This window comes from Lepisosteus oculatus, chromosome 5, assembly GCF_040954835.1.
Source record: "Lepisosteus oculatus isolate fLepOcu1 chromosome 5, fLepOcu1.hap2, whole genome shotgun sequence".
Lineage (NCBI taxonomy): Eukaryota > Metazoa > Chordata > Actinopteri > Semionotiformes > Lepisosteidae > Lepisosteus > Lepisosteus oculatus.
In genome coordinates, this window is record NC_090700.1 from 20700130 (window position 1) to 20720752 (window position 20623).

The following is a 20623-nucleotide window of genomic DNA, read 5'->3' on the forward strand; positions in this document are numbered from 1 at the left end:
CCCCAGTGCTGTAACGATGTTTAATAAACACATATCGTAATTTGGTGTTTTAAAACGAAGTATAAAATCAAAACCTGACTTTGGGAAAGATGCTTTAAAAATCGAGCTGTTTCGGACACGGTATAGAAGAAATAGCAATTCCTGTAAATTAGTATGGCAAGAGATTTTATATGCTGTTATTACTAAGCAGTATAGCCCCGATTTCTTTTTCTGTCGTAAAACGAGGTTTATTTTGCTTATAAAACAAATAGTGGAAAAAATAGTGGCGTACTGTACATTTCGGAGGAACTACGACATGCTCTAAATCACATTGCGTTTCTTCTTTCGAAAACTCGCTAATAAATTCAGCAACAAATCATTGCTACTATTGGGGAGTTAGGATATTTATACAAGCAATTAAATAATAATAATAATAATAATAATAATAATAATAATAATAATAATAATAAATCAGGTGCGTTGCGAAATGGCATAATCGCTGTGACGTAACAATTAGATGCCTAGAAACGCGATGTTGATGATTAGTTTTTACAGAGTTTAGCGTGATAGTCTTAGCGGAGAAATCACTGATTTCTACTGAGTAAAAATTAAAGTCTTTTTTAATCTTTCATTTGAAAGGAAGAATCAGCCATTCTTAGTGGACGAGTTACGGGAATGGCCTGGTCTTACTAGAATGTTTTTGTTGGCAGGATGGAAGGAGCCATTTTAGCGACACCATTTCCGACCGAGAAGGAAAGGGTTAAGAGCTCTTAAGGTGTATTCCTGGGGGGGTGGTTCACTAGCAGAGTTTAGCAGCACACAGAGCAGGTCTCAACAGAAAATAATTGTTGTGTATAGTTGGGCTTTTTATTGAGGATATGTTCTTAAGGAGTTTAATAATGTTTATTATGTGATATGGAAGAGTTGGATTATAGAAATTGTTTGTGGTATTAATAGAATCTGTGTTTCTGGCTTTTCAAAAATATATTACTGTATATTTACTGTATAAATGCTGAGTAACAACCAAAGCTAGCTTACTTTTTACTGTTCTTACTACCTGTGACAGAAACAAGATGAGCATGAGTCACTGTGAGTGTCAGAAGAGACAAAGCAATTGGGTCTTCTCCTGTCTGCCCACCCAGTGCCAGTGCCCTGGGCCAGGTATGACACCTTGTCCTACACACAAACCGTGCATTATTTGTACACAGTTGCATTTCATTACTTTGTTAATCTCTTGATTTAATACTTTCCAGCTCTTAAGAGTAAGAATACGTTTTCTTTGATACTATAGAGAGAACTTAAAAAGCAGTGATGAAAATATAAAATCAATAAATAATAAAAGCAAATTAAGAAATGATCATTTCAGTGGCCTAAATAAAATGATGGTTAAATCAAAATCTAGGATAAACATCAGAGCAAATTTATGTTTTCCATTCTGTCAAAAAATAGGTCTTAAAATGTCCTGTTTTATGTGTGCCGTGCTTCAAATACAGTTTTAATCTGCTTAAATTGTTATTAGAAAAATGCTAGTTAATTGGGGCTGTTGTCCCTCAGACGGCAGTTTCTTTTCAGGGTTATCCAACTGGCAGCTTGGGGAGTCTATGTTGAAGCAGCACCAGTGTCTTCCTGCTGTCCTGATGACTGTGTGTCTGTTGCAGATGAAATCATAGCAGTAATGGAGGCTATGAACTCTGAGCCAGACACACAGGAGCTCATCAAAGAGCTCTACAGCCTCCTACAGCGAAACACAAAGGGGGCACTGCCGGTGGTCTTGAAGTTTCTCAGCAGCACCCAGGTGACTCATCCATACAGAAGAGCCTGAGAAATTGAGGCACACTTTCCTAAACACACTTAAGAAGTGTGAAAAATTCAAATTTAAGAAGTGCAGTTTAATCTGAACCCCAGAATAGGCTCCCTACCCTGAAACACTGTGTGGACACTGTGTAAATTAATAAAAAAATATGTATCCTGTCATTTGACAGTATTTCTTCACTACTAACCTACGTATAGTTTCTCAGTAATTGTTGACAATCATCTCCCTGAAGGATCCCTGTGAGCTTACACCGCTAATGCTGTGACGAGAGCAGCAGTCTCACCCCTTGTTATCGTTCTCCCCTTTTCTAGATGACACCTGCTCATCGCACTGCAGTCCTCCAGGCAGTGGAGAGGCTGCTGTGTGAGACAGGTGCAGCTCTATTGGATGAGCCACTGGCTAAGAGCACCGTGTCAGTGGGCTTAAAAGAGATGACCATGTCACCAGTAAGTAAAACTTGCCTTTTTCTTTGACTTGCTGTGTTCAGAAGGAGTAGTTTTAGTACAGTCAATACATGAAGCTGTTTGCATGAACCAATTGTTGGTTCAAAGGTGCGACAAAAGGAGATTCCTCCTGTGTTAATGGGCTTTATCTTGCCCATTGCTCAAACTCCAAGGCTCCTGACATTAAACTATTTTTGTGCTTGTTTCAGAACTGGCTGCCTAATTGGCAGCAAGCAGGCAGCAATATTGTCGTGTCTGTGGTGAGAGATCACTATCATACAACCATGGACATGGTGCTGTCATATATACAGCCTGGAGAGCTCCCACACCATGCCCTGCTGCAGGCTGTGTCAGATATCTCCTGCAACTGCAGTAAGTTCAGTGCTAATAATGGGATGTGGACTGTCTAGAAACCTATACTGTATCTGATTACTGTTACAATTCAGTCTCTTCATTTCAATGTTCTTTTCAGTAAGTGAAATTCTGTCTGTCTCTCACTACCAAAACCTTTTGTGAGTGGCCTGATTGTGGGGTAATTAGATGAGGTTGAAGAGATTACTGAATCATTTTAAAGACACCATTATTTTACTTAGCCAGGCTTCGTACCTTTAGTGTAACAGTAAGTAACTTCGCCTCTGTCCAGTTTGAAATGTGTTTTTTTCTTTACATTTGCAGTACTTGAAATTGCCACTGACATGGGCAAAATATTGGAGCTTTTAGTGCCTCTTCTACCTTTGGCAAAAAACAAAAAGATGAAGGCAATGATTCCTTTTGGTAAGTGTGAAAACTACTGTACTACCTCGATAAGGGAGATATTCATTTAACATGTCTTTCAGAGGTGTGAGAGGGGGATTTCATAATAGATCCTGCTGTAAGGCTGCTGAGAACCTGACTTGTCTCATTCCCACTGAGCTACTATACAGTGATTCTATAGAAAAGAATCAGATAGTGAAGCAAGTAAATACTCAACACACAGCTGTATGATAAGATGAGCATCTCTTGTGTTTCCAGTATTAGGAAGCCTATGTGAGAGCTGGACTCAGTATCAATCCCAGGCTCCAGCTGACAACATCCTGGACGTCTCACAACACTTCAACAGCAGCTATGATATTATGTCCAGTTGGCTGCCAACAACGGACTTAATGGTATGAGATCTTCATTTCTCTATATTGCTTTTTGACATCCTGTTAATCATTTAAAACATTAATTTGTCCTGGAGAGAACAGAGGATTGTAAACAAAAAGTAAAGAAAACATGGCAGCTGTGACTGTGCAGGTTTCAGGTAAGACCAGCTGGACGAAGATCACCAGAATCGGGATAAAGTGCAGGACACACAAGTTATATTTTTGTGTCAATCTGATGTTGTGGACAGGTTTGCTGTCCTCTGATTGGATTTCTTGTTTGAATACTGATGTTCTCATCTCATCTTTGTCGATAGGTGACTGAGGCCGTCGTTTTGGCATTTGGACCCATGTGTAGGTTTCTGTCAAGGGACACACTTCAAAGCAACCTGCTAGGAATGGTTTATGCCTTCCTGCCCCTGTACGCTGTCGAATGTAATTTCCAGTACAGCAGAATCAACAAGGTGGGTTTGTGTTGAGCTGCAGCTTTGTTACTTGCCAGATAGGTGGAATCTAAATGAATGGGTGTTTAGAAGTGGTTTCTGTTTCATTTGAGATCCTCACTCACTTGTCTAAACAAATCACAAAACCCTGTGAGAGAATTGTCTTATGAAGTACGCACAAGTCATTGTGGACATTTGTGAATCGAAAGTATCTTCCAACAGCTGAGACCAGACACCAGATAATGGAAAAAGGAAGAAACATTACTTTGTTTTCTTTTCAATAGAGTTAAAAGGTTCTGTTAGGTTCTGACTGAGAGAGTCAAGCCTTTTCATTTAGAATCTCCAATTTGACATCCGTGTGCTCTTCATTCAGAGTCTCAGTCTGATTGTGGAGGCAGGACTTCAGAAAGCTAGACAGGTTCTGTATTGCCATCTGAACTACGTGATGATCGTGATGCACTCAGAGGTAATAGAGAGTGGAGTTTGAGGTGACAACATGGTACTCTGTTCAGCTTCCAAAGAAGACATCACACACTGGCAATATACTGTACGATGCATCATATACTGTATTTCTCAAATCTTTAATCCACATCATAAGTGTGCTTCTATTCCAGTAACTTTTTTATTTGAAAATGCTTCTTTATCAAATCAGCACAATGTCTGTCAATAATGTACTGCAGTATATCTGAATAGGTAAAGGAAATGTCTTTTTCTCTCAGATCTGCAAGTCTTTTGATCCTCCAGAAGACGAGAGATACATATACCTGATCCAGAGCTTCATTGACTTAGGTGAGGACTTAAAGCTTTATCTCAAACTTGTTTCTTGTGAGACAGCCCATGACAACAATAGCTTGATAAAGACACAGTTCTCCTAATCTAGGACTATGCTCTAAGCCAGTGGTGTCAAACTCATTTTATAGGGGGGCCAAACTAAAAACTTTTAATCATGTCACGGGCCACACATGCAGAGATAAACACTGATTAGAGTTTTATTATACATTTTTCCACATACAGTTTGCAAGTGAATGTAGCCTATACCAACAACATATTGCTTCAGTATTCCACTATTTAAGAATATGGTTGAGAATTTCATAAAAGAAAATGTATTCAAGATAAAAATAAGGTCAAACATTTTAGGTAATTTTTGGCAATGTAACTATATTGCACAAAATGAATTTAAATAAATACATGAATTGAAATAAATAAAAACAGACAAACACAAATAAGGATAGGTCTACATCACAAACTGTTAGCCTACTGTTGCTTTAACAAGCCAGAAACCTGAGCTCTTTTCTTTGATGAGAGAAAGTCTAATCTGGGCATAAAATACTGAATTGCAACGAACGGCAAGTGATTTTGCAATAAATTTGGTCGCTTTATCTGAAAGCTGCTCTTGTAGATCGTTAGCAATCTTGTCCTCTCGAGTAGCCATCGTATTTCTAGTGAGACTGATGTTTGCAAAAGCAGACCCTGTCTCTGGACACACCACTTCACTGACATTTAATAGGCACCACCTTAGAAAATCGCCCTCACAGAATGGTCTCCCTGATTTAGCTATTTCTTCAGCCACGATAAAACTTGCCTATACCACAGTTAGGTGTTACTAGGAAGATGATAGCAGTTTTACTCCTGAGGGGAGGGGAGGATGTTAATACTCAGTTGATGCGTGATGCGATTGGAGCCGAGGGGTCATGGGAATTGGAGTTCCTGCTGTTGCGGGACTTATACAATAGACCAGGAAAAGTCTTGCAAGGCCCGGATTAAAACTGCTTGCGGGCCGAATGTGGCCCACAGGCCGTGAGTTTGACACTTGTCCTCTAAGCACTTAGGTGGAGGTTGATGGGGAATGTATGAAATTTGAAATTTCCTTCTGTCTTGTTTTTTTCTTGCAGCCAAGATCTTTCCACAGAAGGTCCTGGAGTTTGTCTTGGACTTGGTGGACAGTCCAGTGGAGCAGAACCAGCTGGGAAGCCTTACTCTGCTCTTCAATATTGTACATCAAGGTGCGTATGTACAGATGCTTTCATTTCTAATGAGGATCCAACATCGTGGCCACTACAAATGTGGTTGTCTTTTTTCGTATTGGAACAGTCCTATCTAATCACAGTGGTTGTGTGTTTGTGATTATGTGTTTATTCAGATTACGTCAGCAAACATTTGAAGGAGTATGTCCTGAAATCCTTCACTGAGACCCTTGGAAACCCCAGCAACAAGGTACAGTCAATCTTACAGTGATATGACTCACTCTTTCTGATGTTTTCATGCTCTGTATCCCCACTGCATCTGTGAATATGTGGATAATTCTATGGAAGTACCCCAGGATTTGTAAGTATGTTTTTGTGTTCTTCATAATGTGTTGAACCTCATCTTCAGTAACAATGAGCTGTGGTTCCTGTCCTCAGGTGAAATGTCTGCAGTCCAAGGTGCTGATGGAGATGGAGAAGAGGGGCTATCTGGGGCTGGAGGGCACAGTTGTCGCACTGCAATATATTGTAAAGAACTGTGCCCTTGCAGATGACATCACCAAGGTATGGAGTTGTGTGGAAATCAGGTTTACCCCTGTTGTGGTTTGGTGCAATAATGTTTTGCAGTTACACCATTGTACATTTTAAATGTATTTTTATTTGTGCTTCATACTGCACTTGAAGGATCAGAAAAGAATGTGGGCTTATAACTGAATATATTTATGATGACTGAGTGTAAAAACAGTTAATCAAATTTGTGCTTCTCTGTCTTCAGAGCTCCAGAGACCATTTCAATAACAGCACTGTGAGACACAGCTTTGAGGCAGTGCTGTGTTGCTGGTGCACAGATGATACTGTGACTGAAGTAAGTGTCTCATTATGGTCTCTGTCACAGAGTACAGTCCTTTTCTAGTTCTGAGGTCACAAAGACTGTTTTCTCCACTAACTGATAGATTTTATTTCTGTATGTATCCAGTTTCTTCACAGAATATTCTTTATAATGTAGAGAAGCTTCCTAGTGAGGGAGCTGATGGGGTTGAGATTTAAGGGACCTCTGTTTTGTGTTGTTCTTGTCAGATGCTGTGGTCCAACCTGCTGAAATTTATTTCTTGGAGAATATGCAGTGATGCTCTGCCTGTATTATGCAAACACCTGAATGTTCTCTACAGCAGGCTCACTGAGAAGGGCTACTCCTTGATCTCGAACTTTGAAGAAATGGGTTAGTATTGAGATTGAAGTAAACTGAGCTAGTGGCAACAGTTCAGATCTGCATGAATGTGATACTGAATGTGATACTCCATGAATGTGGAGGATACTGTCCACTTCATTGATTGGATTATGACCAATTCAGTCTTAGAGCAATGAACAGCCAAAGAGCTTTGTTGAGAGGAAATCTTAAAATTAACTGAAGTCTATAAAAAATCTGCCATTGGCAAATTGCAATCATATTTTTTTTAAATTTAGGATTTCTGTGACTGTGACCCTTGTTAACCACATGTAGTATCTCCTGTCCAAAGAGTCATTGTAGTTCACTGAGAGTGACAGTGCAGTAAATTTGATTTTTCCAGAAACCTTTGACTCCAAAGTGTGTACTACTCCAAAAGTACTTCATTTTGTTGTCAATATCTGTGTATTTCAGGCTACCCAGCTTCACCAGACAACATGCTCATCAGACTTCTGGTAAGTCAGGCGATAGCTGCCAGAACATAAATCACCTGACAGTAACACAACCAGCTTCTCCCAGAGCAAACTAGAGTGGGAAAACAGGACAAACAGGGAGGTGATTAATAAATTGATCTACTGTGAAGTGGGGGCCAAATTGAAAAGGGTGTATTAGCTCTAGATGCAGTGTATACAGCAGTGAGAAAGGCATGAATTCTGAAGTTCATAATTATCAGTGGTTCTGAGCTGAATTTCTGTGGTAATGTCTGTTTCCCAGCTGGGAGCCTCTCAGTCGCTCAGAGGTGGGCATGAGTGCCTGACACTCCTGCACTCCCTGAGCCCAATCATCCACCCCAGGCTGCACAGTGTGTGGGAGCATCTCATTCCACCCCTGGCCAGGAGCCTCACAGGTACCCCCACACAGACCCCAGAGCAGAACAAGACCTGCTCTACTTCCGCACAGTGATGGTACTGTCCCTAAAGTATATAGACATACTTAAGGGCTCAGGGTTATTTTAGAATTGGGTAATGTACCGATTAATTAGCAGGGTTCAGTTAATCCTCAGAATTAGACCCACATTATTGTAGGACAACGTAGCAGGCTTGTCCACAATCTGTGTTGTTGTTAGATTTATTCATAGAACTGATCAGATATGAATCCTTAAATTTCAAAACATTTTTAATATTAAATGCTCCAAAAGTGTACATGTTTTAAGAGCAGGAGAAAAATTACACAAATGGCCAATATATTTTGCTCTTTGGCACTTAGATCTGATTGATCCAGGGATTTCATCTAGCCAGTTCTTGAAAGAAACCAGGGCATCACTTTCTTTCTGATCAGCTTTCTGATTATTGTATATTATTTTGTCCTTTTGAATCAAAAAGATGATGTTATCATCCAGAACTGAGCAGGATTGCAGAGTGGTTGTCACAGTTGTAACTTACCTGATTTTCTGGGTTGACTGCCTGAATTACCCCAGTTCTTGATCAATAATCTCTGTGTTACTCCAGGCCATATAAGACTTTCTCTGTTTTTTTCTTTCTGTTATGTTTCAGAATCGCAAGGGGAAGAGATTCTCCTGGAGCAGTGGCAGGAAGGGCTGTATGTGGTATGTACTGAGAGAGAGGGGGGATTGATAACATACTAAGTGTGGGGGAGTGGTAGGGAAAGTCCTCTTTTTCCTGTTAAAGGAATGTCAGGCAGCTGGCAGCTGTCAATGACAAACAATGACAGCTGTCTTATGTTTGGGCACCTGAATGCCTGTGAATACATTTTCCTTTCTTCAGTAGGAACTGAAATGTTGTAGTGTGAGAGATTCACTGCCTGTGATACTACCTGTGCAGTTGTACAGCATTGTGTCTGGGTTTGTTCACTGTGCATCCTGATACGGAACTGAGTGCCTCCCTTGTGTGTGTGTTCAGCTCCTGTCTAACACTCTGAGTTCAGTGGCAGATGAGGCCTGGGCCTGCAGCCTCACAAAGGCCATGACCAGAGGCATTTGCACACTCATCTCCACTAGTGAGGAGAAGGTGAGTCTGATCTAAGAGAACCTCAAAATGTTATGTACTGTCTGTGAGTGGAGTGAGTGGAATAGCTCTCTGTGTCTGTAACATCCTCCTTCTAAATGAGGTTTATCACCTGGATAATGATCTCTAGAAAATCTTTCAGAAAGATTTCTGATGAAATCTAGAGTTTAGATAGTGTATAGCATAGGTCAAAGACTCTTACTAGTAATTTGTTCTACATGGGAAGTTCTAAAGAGTGAGTGTTCAGGTAGGCCGATAGTATGGTGATGATGTATGAGTGATCTGTTAGGGGATCCACACTTCCCTCGCTGTCATGTCCTCTCGGTGCTGTTGTACAGAGCAGCATCCTGAGCTCAGTGTTAACTCTGATCTCCGCTGGTGTCACAGGCCTTCCTGTGCCAGTGTGTGGGTGTGGCAGTACAGCACGTCTCTCACCAGGACACTGTGAGGGATGTGCTTCAGGACTCTCTCCTAGGAGTTCGGTACGAGAGGCCTGTAGAAAGAGAGGTAAGGTGATCCGACTCTTGAGTCACTCTGAAAGGCTCATAGTTTAGACATTTATTGTTTTGGAAAGACTACTGCTGGCCAATTTCAGAGTTTTGCTCTACGCAGGATCATTTCCTTCCATTTCGTAAATGTCATTATGAGGACTGAAATGTGTCAGTTTAGCAAGAGACAACATATTAATGTGTAAAAAGATTAAATGAAACTTTTTTCTGCTAAAAAGCATTTGTAATTTTGGTTTACTTTAATGACTGAAGAAGATGAGAAAACACTGATACTGACAAAGTAAGTTGGAAATCTTTCTCTACATATTATTTAAAAAAGTGATATATTAGTTTTCCGCTTGTTGCTTGCTGTGATATAGTAGGTTTTGGCTCCTCCACGACGCAGAATTGGATGAATAATGGATAGATGTTATTATTTTAACTATGAGCACTTAATTGTCAGTTGGCACTTTCTTGAAACCTGGTCTTCACAAATATGGCATAGAACTGATGTGTTCGGCAAGCAATATAAAGCCCACTCTTGGTATTTCAGTGATTTATCAAAGGGACTTGTCCATTCCTAATGTAGGGAAGCATTTTCCCAGTGAAGTTTCTTTTTAAAACTTGCAGTAGTACTGTTAGTCACAGGGTAGAAGCCGACAGGAGCTTCTTCAGTGCCAGCGGAGTCTGAGATGTGTTCTCTCTCCTTGGCTCATTGTAACATAAAAGTGTTGTGTATCTATTGGGCTACTAATCGATATTTGTCTAAAATGATATTGGTACTGTAACTGAGCTGTATTTTAAATTAATCTGAAGAAACACACAATGGTACAAGGAATTATGTGCACTGTACAAGGGTCACTAAGAGAGCCTGTCGGGTGTCCCAGGGTCTGGCAGTGTTGATGGGGCTATGTGCCAGTGCCCACCCTGATGTGGTGCTGTCTGTGCTGGAGGGAGTAGAGAAGACCGATCCGGAGATCTACTGCAGTGAGCTTTGCTCTGAGGTAAGTACACTAGTTCAGAGTCCTGAGTGACAAACCACAGCTCTTCTTTAATGTCAGCCTTTGCCTACAGTTTTTTTTCAGCACTACTACAGCAATACTCTTAGGAGCTAATATAGTTGAAATGCCCTGCTTCGTGGACTTTTAACAGTTTTTGTCATTTATGTTGACTTAATTCTAAATTTTTCTTTTTGAAAATATTAACTGTGTTGTTTGTAGAATCATTAAGAACATTACATACTTAGTGAGAAGCAGAATGAGTTTTTTACATGCTTTATTCTTTTAATTCCATGATGTACATGTATTACTTGCGTTTACAAAAGGTCTCTTTTGATCTTTTAAATTGGACACAATTTGTTTTTAATTGCAAGTACACAGTGAAAGAATTCAATCATTCAGTAAGCATAGGAGCTCTCAGTGCAGGATAATTCCTCAGTTTACATTGAGGACTCTTCTCTATGGACATTTCATGAGGACTCATACTGAAGCTCACAGTTCTTTCTAATTAAACAAACAGCTGAAATGACTAATGAGAAGATGCCATCTACACTATGTTGGTTTTCCCTGCAGAGTGATTTTACCATCGCTCTCATCCTTTGCTATGGGCATGTTGCTCTCAAAGCACCAGGAGGGCTCCTGCATCAGAGAATGGAGACTGACTTTTTTGGCAGAATCAGACATTTCACCACTAAGGTAGGCAAAACCTTAGTGTTCCTTTAAGAACAAAAGGCCTGAGGGCATAGTCCACTTAATGGTTCCTTTCTATAATCCTTTAAAAAGGATCAGACTCAGGATCTCATACCCTTTCCAGGTATCACTGATTACACAGTGGCTCTGACACTTTCATACACTGTTTGTGGTAATTGGGTAATCAAAATTTCAAACTGATGAAATGTTAGCCACTACATATTTTCAAGACAAAGAAAGTGACAAATGTATCTTCTAATGCCAAGAAAGTACTTACACTTTTAGAATGATAATATCTCACTGAAAACAAAAACAGTTTTAACAGTTGTGCACATTTCACTCTCTGAATCTCTACCTGCTCTGAAAACTCCTTGAATGCAGATCACAGTTCAGGCATGTGGAGGTGAAGTGTTCATCCTCCTTGCAGGAGTACCTGGGCTTTGAGTGAGTGAAGTACTGTCTGTCCCCCTGCAGGACTCCAGCATCAGACTGACCCTGTGCCGCAGTGTGGGGATGATCTCTCAGGCCGTACTGAGCTCCAGTCACACTGAGACTCCCAGCTTCCCAGCCAAGGCTCAGCTCCTGGAGACAATGATGGTCAGTGTCAGCTGCTGCAGTGAGACTGCTGGTGTCCCACACAGTCTTATTCTTTCAGTAGTGCGAGACTCCAATGAAAAGGAGCTAAAGGGTCTTTTGACGTTCTGGAAATTTCCCCTCTTCCATCTCTTTACAGACATTTATTAAAGAGGAGCCCAGTGACCCCCTGAGCTCTCCAGTCCGCTTGCTGGCCCTGCGCACCTGTGTGACACTGAGGTACTGATTCTTGAATAATCTTTCATTCCTGCAGCTGCCTCACAATTACATTTTTAAATGTCCTTGAAACAAGAGGAATTAGGCTTGATTCACTAATGCACATTTTGAGAATATTATGTGTTGTACTGTACATCAACTCCCGAGCTGGTTTATTATGAGACTTTGGTAACGTTATGATTTTCATTTAATATCGCATTACAGTGGTAAAATGACACGATTTCACAGAATTCCAGCTCTTTTTATACAAACAATAGCTAAAAGTTGATAACTGATCAGTACTGTGTCTGCTCTAACTGTATTTTGTCCCACAGTTGTTTCAACCCAGTACTACCTGATGTGCACAATACCTTACTGCATATTTGTGCAAAGGCTGTGCTCACATTCTCTCCAGAGGATTCCAGTGGGCCTGAGCCCCAGGTAAGGAGTGACACACTCAACTGTGTTGAATTTAGTGTAGGACACATATGTTAGTAAATGTCTTTAAGGTGTCCATAACCTTATATTTGTCATAACCTTTGACATATATATATATATTAATCTTTCTGACATTATGTATTTTTATGTCTTTTTTTTAATTCCTTTCTTAATTAAGCACTTAATTAACATCTGTGTCTGTGCTATGTGTGGGGTAGGTGCTGTACAGTGACCTTGCTGAGGCTCTCCTGGACCTGCTGCTCCACACACTGCAGCAAAACATCACCCCAGCCAGACTGCAGGAAGCACTTGAGGTCAGAACTTTATGCTATTGTGATTTGGAAGTATGGTATCAGAGTATTACAGACTTTTATTCTGTCTGCCAATTACTCTAGATGTCTTAAAAAACAGAAGTTAAAAGCTATATAACAATTCAAGCATGTTGTAGCTCAATGGACAGAAGATTTTTGTAGTTCATGCTGGTACATTTGTATGAATAAGGTGTCAAATCTCCGATATTTGTGAACAAGGTAAATATAGAAGGGGTGTGTGAGCATTGTATATTAGAACAATCCTAGTTGTGTTGTTGGTTTTAAAACTGTCATTTGCTCTATCACGACACTCACTGTCTTTTCCTTATTTTCCTCAGCCTGTGCAAGCCTGGCTCAGCTCTGCCCATACCTGGGAGAGAGTGAGAGCCATTGAAATCACAAAAGCCCTTCTCCTGTTCTACCTTGAGAATTTTAATCCCATGGTGAGAAAGAATGTGGTGCTTTCTGTATGACACAACACACTGTGTCATCTGTTACCATGGGACCTGCTGTTACTGGACTGCTGTAGGAGATATTACAGATATTGCCTGACAAACTGGGGTTATACTGTTATTAACAAAGTGAAATTCTTTTAGGGAAAATCTCTTCTTAATTAAACACACCTGTGACAACATGATATGAGGAATTGAAGGGAAACTATCAGTTCATGGTTGCCATAAATGTAATTCCGCAGCTGAAGCAGACTCATCAGACTCATCTCTGGAATGTGTTCTCTGTCCCAGAATAACTTGATGTTCCCTGTTGGGGAGCTCCTAGGACTCCTCTTCCCCCGGTGCTGTGATACAGAGCCATCTGTCAGGGAGAAGGCAATGGAGTGTGTCATCACAGTACTGGACATCTGGATGAGGGGAGAAGGTAAAAATGAAGCAGCTCACAGTACAAACAAAAACAACTCAAAACTGAAAACAGTGTGGATCGATGGTGTTTCTGTACTGCATATCCAGAGACTCTGTACTTCAAGACTATTTATAGACAGTGACCTTTTATCTGATGTGGATTGCTCAGTACAATGAGATCTTTGTCTAGCAAGAATTAATATCTAAAATATCTGAGAATCTCTAAGAGACAGTTTGTATCCTGTGTGTTAAATCCATGCTGTTTCTCTGCAGGTGGAGCTCACAAAAGCTGTGCCAAGTATCTCAATGCTCTGAAAGAATCAGTCTTCATGGAGCTTGACCAGGGCACAGTCAGGGTCTCCTGCTCTGCTGTCACTCAGGTAAGGCCAGTCTCTAACACAGCCATGGCAAGGACCTCGGCATGCAGTCTGAAAATTATAGTGCAAAGCAGTAAATATTGAAAACTGCTTTGCTTTGGTGTTTCTTAGTGTGTCCAATTATTAATTGGGTTGGGATTGAGATTTTCAGGTAATTGGTTTAGTTCCATCACATTTGCGTTCTTTCAACATAGTGGGGTGGCAAAAGTTTCCTGCTTGTTAGTGCGTTGTTACATTTGCAGTGACCTCCTCAAGGAAGGTCTTGACTCGTCTGAACCTCTGTGCTCCCTGTTTACTTAGTCCCAAGATAATGATACCTCCTGCACTAGCTTGTACTGAGGAGATGGAGCCTGATACTCTCTCTGTCTCTGTTTCCCAGCTGGTGAGTCAATTGCTCCCTCAGCACCAGCTGAAGATCATGGTAAGAGGTCTCTTTGACAGGCTGCTGCTGGACTCCCAGCCCAGCTGCTCCAGTGCAGCGTGTATCACCATCACACACCTCTTCCAGGCTCAAAGCAAGAAGCTGGCCAGCATGGTGAGGACATAACAGCATTGTCATCATTCATAGACAACAGCCTTATACTTTCAGCACCCTGATGTGGTCTGTTGGCGTACTAGAGAAGGAGAATGCTAGTAACTCCATGAACACTGCACTGACCACTTTTTATTTTCTTAGAGTACCTTTGGGTTTTAATAACTGAGAGACTCACTGTGCTGTGAGCAGGGCCTCATAACCCCTATGAGTTGCTTATTCATAGGGTCTCCTTCAGAAATGATCCCTTAGCTCATGAAAAGGTACCAGGACCAGCACAAGGATATTCCAGCCAGAGAAATGCTCAAACTCGTATGCCAGCTTCCATAGCAGCAAAGTGATTGGCCCCTGATGTTCTTGTTTCCTCTAGTTTCCTGACATCCTGCACGTCTTTGTCTGCTGCTGGACTCTGGATGAGAGTGTGAGGGAGTGTTTGAGAGACGGAATTGTGTGTTTGGCATCACACAACCTCAAACATACCATCAGCTTCCTGCTGACTTGCACATCTCATTGTGAGAGGTAATGCACTGGGACACTGGAGTTCCAGTACAGTCCTTACTAATAACTATGCTGAAAAAAGCAAGCAAACACAAAATATAAAGAGTGCTACAGTAAATTGCCCATTGATGCTGTGTGTTTTATTCCAGATTGCATGTTAATTCATTGCCCTGCAGCAGCAGCAGGAGAGTGAGACTGTCTCTTTGTGTACCTTTCAGCTCACTCAAGGAGGTGTGGCAGGCCCTCAGTGCCAGCCAGGTGGCACCCAAGATTGTGAAGCACCTGGCTGATTACCTCTGCCTGACCAAGGGAAAGAAGATGGGTGATCTGGCCCTGACTGTAAGTAACCATTGAGTCCATCACCTGCCATTTCGAACTGGCAGATTAAATAGCAATACTGTGCTCAGTATACAGTGTGGTAGTGCTTTATATCTCTCTGTAACACTTGTCCCAGCTGTCACATACATCTAATTGGACTCAAATCTTTCCCTTCTTCCTCGGGCACACACATACGGCAAGGAGCAGCTGGCAGCACAGGATTCAAACCTGGCACAGCAGGAAACCCAAGTGGAGCCAGTTGTCCTGCGGTCTCTATCAGGGCTGATGACCATCATGTCCGACTGGGAGAAAAGTCAGGCCAAGTTGCTGCTGCCCTATGTGTACCAAAGGGCCAAGCTCTGCCTGGAAAGTGTAGGTTTTGGGGGTTTGGTTTCACTATTCAAGTGTGTTTCTCCATAAAATCCAAGGAGAACAATTGTTACATGTAATAATTCATATTTATCAATCACAGTATTTGCACAGTGAGCAACAGTGACACTGAAGTTAACAGCAAGTATTTCTTGCATGTAAAAGTGAACAGAAGTGGGAAGATAATGGATTGTGTTTGTAAAATACCCCTCATCTCCTGCATCTTTCTTACAGGAGACCCATGAAGTCCGCAGGGCATGTATGCTTCTTCTAGGACAGCTGGTCAGGCTGGGTTCAGGGGATGCTGACATGAAAAAAGAAGTCCACACCTCCCTGGTGATCCTGCTGCTCAACCTCTCTGACCCCATTCCTGAGGTTACCCAGGTAAAGACACTGTACCTGTACCACAGAAGATGACTACAGTGGCGTCTCTGGACTTTCTGCTGCACAGGACACACCTTTGGGTTTAACAAAATTTCAGTACTTCTTACAGGTGTAGCTAGAGCTGACAGTTTCCATAAACTCTCAGTCAGTTGTGCCATTCTTCTCTTGACCAGTCTGAACATTTTGAGAGGTAGAAAATGTGTGTTGCCAAATACTGTCAAGATTTTGTGGTACCAAGGAATAAACAGAAAAGGTATTTTTTCTGTCTTCAAAATAATTAAAACAATAAATGTCACATTACTGTCACATTTATTATTTTCACTTTTAAGCTTCAAAATACAGATGTTTTGTGTCTTCAGTGAATTTTTTCCCTCATATCAGATTTGTTTTTAAATAAAATGTTAATCATTTGCCTAGAAAAATGATTACGTAAGACTCTTACATACATTTTCTGACTTTACCAAAGCAGAATATTAGATAACTTATCAAGTACCAATTGCAGTTAAGTAATACAACAGTTGGTTGTAATTGTAATATTACTAATTGGTAATTAGTAATACTTCAGTACTACTCTATGTAAATAATTTTGAAATATACTGTACACTTTTTTTCTAATAATACCATGAGGTAATTGTCAGAATAGTTGAATGATGTCACTACATTTGAAGTGAATTCTTTGAAGAATAATTTAACAGTAGGCTTTAGCTGTACAGACCATATACTAGCAATGAGTAAATTAAAATCACAGTCAGACATTTATTTCATCGGGTTGGTGCCTACATCCCACATTTGTGAATCATAACCGAACCAAATGGCTTTTTTGAGCAGTTTGGGATATGAGCCATGTTTCAAAAAGCTCATGATGGCTTAAAGAGTGCAAATCTTAAAAAGTTGTTTCTGTGAATGTAACATTTACCAATTTTCAAATCACCCAGCTGCAGTGATTCACAAGAATTTGGGCCTCACACTAATTGGCCTTTTTGTCCCACGATTCATGACAAAACCTAACAGCTATTTTCACCAAGTCTTTTACGAGGGGTCTTTTAAAGTTGAGGAAGAAAAAAATCATTACCTTCATTGTTTTCTAGCAAGTTTAGAAATCCAAATACTTCTTACAGGTACTATCATTGTTGTACAAAAATATTTGAGTGCAAGCTTATCTTTTTGGTGAAGTACCTATCTTATTCTGTCTATAGTTTTTTCTCCTGTGTGAAGATTAACCTGGGTTTTAAATGGTCTGGTTTTTTCTAGGCCTGCAGGACAGCTCTGATGGCCTCTGTTCCACTGATGGGCTTCCAAGTTATCTCAGCATTTCTGGAAGAGAGCTTAAGCCAGGACAAGGAGCTGAATGTCACCCAGTTCATTAAGGACATGGCCAGCATCATGGTGAGTGAGGATCTCCTGGGACTGTCTTTTGGGTTGATGGAATGTGAAGAGGGCACTCATAAGGCACTTGACTGCTGTCTAGCATTTCTACCTTTGCAACTAGTATTCTGTCTGATTTGGTCAATTACTTAATTGTAACTAAGATAAGCTTTGCATAAAATGCATAATGTATTGTGTGAAATGTCTGTAGATGACTTCATACATAACATCAGAAATGTCAGACTCAATTCACAATAGATGGTGTCAGTGGTGTTCAGTAGGTGAAGTTAATCCTAAAATGAGGGTGTGTACTCCCACCTGCTGCCCTGTAATAGGAGTGTTAACTGTCACAGGGGGGCTTTTTCCACTTAGTAGAGTGGTATTTCACTCTCTGTTTAATTTTCTCTGTGTACAGATAAAGACATTCCCTTCCCAAGTCAGCCTTTATCAGAACTGTGCCCTCAAGCTTGCAAGGAGCAGATGGGCATGGGTTCGAGAGAGTGCTGCTATCTTCATTGGTAAGAGCATACTGTAACTACACTAGTGATGTTTTGTTTTCTAGGTGGGAGTTCAGACATTATGAGGTTCTGTTGATATTACCTGAAATTGCCTTGATTGAGAAGATATTCTTCCAGAGATTTTCCCAAAACACTTTGGCACATTTCTGTCATATTATCTCATGCTGGTAAAAAAGACTCTTGTACAAAATTCTGAAGCAGAATCAGAAAAAAAATGCCTGTATAAGACATGTTCCAAATCTCCGTACCAGACACCTTCTGTGTCTTTACTGCAGCACCAGTTTCTTCCTTGCCAGGCTTACGATTGTCACCAGAAAACAAGCTGCTGTGATGTTTTGTACTTTCAGTGTCACTGTACCCAGTAGCTCTGATTGTTAAACCTCTGTGTTTCAGGCCTCCTAGTGCAACAGCAACAAAAGAGCCTCTGCTCATGCTTGGCCATCAGAAGAGCCCGTCAAGGTGAAGAAATCTTCCTGTTTCTCAATATTTTGAACAGTTGTTCCTTCTGAGAATACAATTTAGAATGTAATATTACAAACAAGGTACCCAGAGTGGAAAGATGTGAGGGTCAGTGTGCAACTGTTTGTTTTTACTGACTGAGATGTACAGTTGATCAATTGAGGAAATTCTTTTTAAAGTGAATTATTCTATACACAAATGAGGGAACCCCTGTGCAGCATTTTAACCATTTCTGTTTTGTTTTATTTCAAATGTATTTAAAAAACCAAAATGCACAATTGTTGTTATAAGAAGGCTGTCCAAAGAATGATTATATTTTAGTTTTTAAAGCAATTCAATTGCCAAATTATAATGCACTGTGGGAGTTCCTTCATATTTTTGTCCTATGAGCCTTTTATATGTCACAAATGAAACAGTTGTTCTTCGGCAATGAAAGTTAAAATAATTGTTTCTTTCACAGTTAAATTTCAGAGAAATCAGATCTTAAAGGTTTTCAAGAGTAAAAGGGTTGTTTAATTTCTTCCACAGGGCTGAGGGTTCTCTTGCAGGACCAAGAGACCCAGGTACAGGAGAGGGCTGCTGAATCCATGCGTATCTTAAGCCAGCCCTGAGCAGTTATGAGCTGTGGGGTTCTGGAGGCTGCAGCCAGAGACTCCTGAGTGCCCCCTGTTTTGAAGAAGAGGACAGTATGGACTGACAACAGAACTCTGAGTCCATCAATATTTGTATATATATGTAGTATATTTAATATGTAATGTAATAAAAAATAATAAAAGTATACAGATCTTTATTATTCAAAATGTTGTAACTGATAAAGCTAGCTGGAAGTAAAGTAACAATGTATTGTATGGGGCACTTACAGTACCTTGGAAACATATTTACTTCCTTCCAATAATGTCCTGTCCCTCTGTTTTGATGAATTTGTAATGATGTATATGCACTTTATTAAAGTGAATATTGTTCATCAAAATTTGAATGGTGCATTACACAATATTGATAATGGAAACAAAATTAATTTACAGTTAGAGGAGAGGAATGGCAATCGGTATCTGGGAGAACAAACCCATAAAATGAAAAGGAATTGCTGTGCATCTTCAGAAATAAAAGGTAAAGCCTTCTCTCAAGGATGAAAAAATATAGATTTTTTCAAATTCACAAATAATAATGACCATATCTATCAATTGGCTTATTTGTTTACAATAAATGGAAAACAAGATGATTATCTGAAATATATACTGTATAAAAGGCTTGTTTTGTAATATAAAACTAACATACACCTAAAACTAACAATTTAGTAAAAAAGAACAATTATATAAGTTGGTACAAATATTACTTTTCAATCAGTTCTAAAATTATCTAATTCATAAATCTCAATAAATACATTTACCATCATATTTATACAGATCTTCATTTTCAATACCAAATACAGTACCTCAGTGATGAAACAGGATGACCAGGCATTTTAAAATTCACTCCCATGGTAAAGAACAATGTTCTCCAAACACTGTATTTCATCCTAAGTAATCCTAAGGGCAGTAGGTGTGATAAATCATAACACATGCGATAGATTTCCAGCAGCAATGCTTATTGATGAGCCTCAGAAACAGGGGTTGTGAAACCCCAGCAAAGCACCGCTCTGTGATCATAGCCACAGATAACCTGGAGATGGATGTCCACTGTTGGTGCCTGAATGTCTAGCAGAAGGGAATAGATACATCTGGACATAATCCTAAAAGTCAAAAGGCATGGTCAATCATCCAAAAAGATGACCGACCAACCAGTAACCTGCTGAGTGTGGGGACCCACTCCACCTGGTGACTTCTTGACCAACTGTATTTTCTCCCGTTAAAAAGTGCATCACCTCATAACATAAAGTGCATAACTCTACTTCTCTCCGCTGAACCAACTTGGCTCACTGACAATACAACTATGTGTCTGGCACACTTGTTGTCTGAACTTTGGCATTTAAACTTTTTCCCAAAGTGTTTTTAGAGAGTGAGCCCATACGTAACGACAGAATTCTGCCCAAGGACTAGCCTGCAGCACCAGCTACAGTAGCTACTGTACCACCATGTGCCGCTTGATCAACGGAGCAAGTTGAAACACCAGCTTATAGCATTATTTAGCAGTAGCTGCTGCGCCGGGAGCAAACTAATTATCTCCCCTTTATGCGTGATTCCCATTTAGAACCCATGTTTGGAGTAATTTAATTGACTGTAAATTACTATATTTAATTCATTCCTAACATTTATCAAGAACTCTCGCAATGACACAGTTTGT

General features: G+C 40.3%; 1 protein-coding gene across 6 annotated transcripts; it reads left to right on the top strand.

Annotated features, from left to right (window-relative positions):
- Positions 1 to 554: 554 nt before the first annotated feature.
- On the top strand, positions 555 to 19275 carry LOC138239188 (maestro heat-like repeat-containing protein family member 1). Of its 6 annotated transcripts, none has more exons than XM_069190210.1 (38): positions 555 to 1140; positions 1638 to 1774; positions 2104 to 2238; positions 2445 to 2607; positions 2911 to 3009; positions 3247 to 3380; positions 3674 to 3820; positions 4173 to 4265; positions 4519 to 4588; positions 5692 to 5802; positions 5940 to 6013; positions 6202 to 6327; positions 6539 to 6628; positions 6841 to 6982; positions 7403 to 7443; positions 7703 to 7835; positions 8482 to 8534; positions 8848 to 8955; positions 9340 to 9459; positions 10328 to 10444; positions 11012 to 11134; positions 11603 to 11725; positions 11862 to 11941; positions 12253 to 12358; positions 12574 to 12669; positions 13005 to 13109; positions 13410 to 13542; positions 13797 to 13903; positions 14280 to 14321; positions 14409 to 14435; positions 14803 to 14951; positions 15149 to 15269; positions 15450 to 15620; positions 15852 to 16001; positions 17253 to 17387; positions 17782 to 17884; positions 18278 to 18343; positions 18872 to 19275. In XM_069190210.1, exons 1-38 carry the CDS (start codon positions 1053 to 1055, stop codon positions 18952 to 18954), a joined length of 4101 nt encoding a protein of 1366 aa, XP_069046311.1. In that variant the 5' UTR covers positions 555 to 1052; the 3' UTR covers positions 18955 to 19275. The 6 variants fall into 6 exon arrangements, with proteins under 6 accessions (XP_069046311.1, XP_069046308.1, XP_069046309.1 ...); XM_069190207.1 differs by having other exon boundaries at positions 555 to 754; positions 1046 to 1140; positions 14280 to 14435; XM_069190208.1 differs by having other exon boundaries at positions 555 to 738; positions 1046 to 1140; positions 14280 to 14435.
- Positions 19276 to 20623: the final 1348 nt, after the last annotated feature.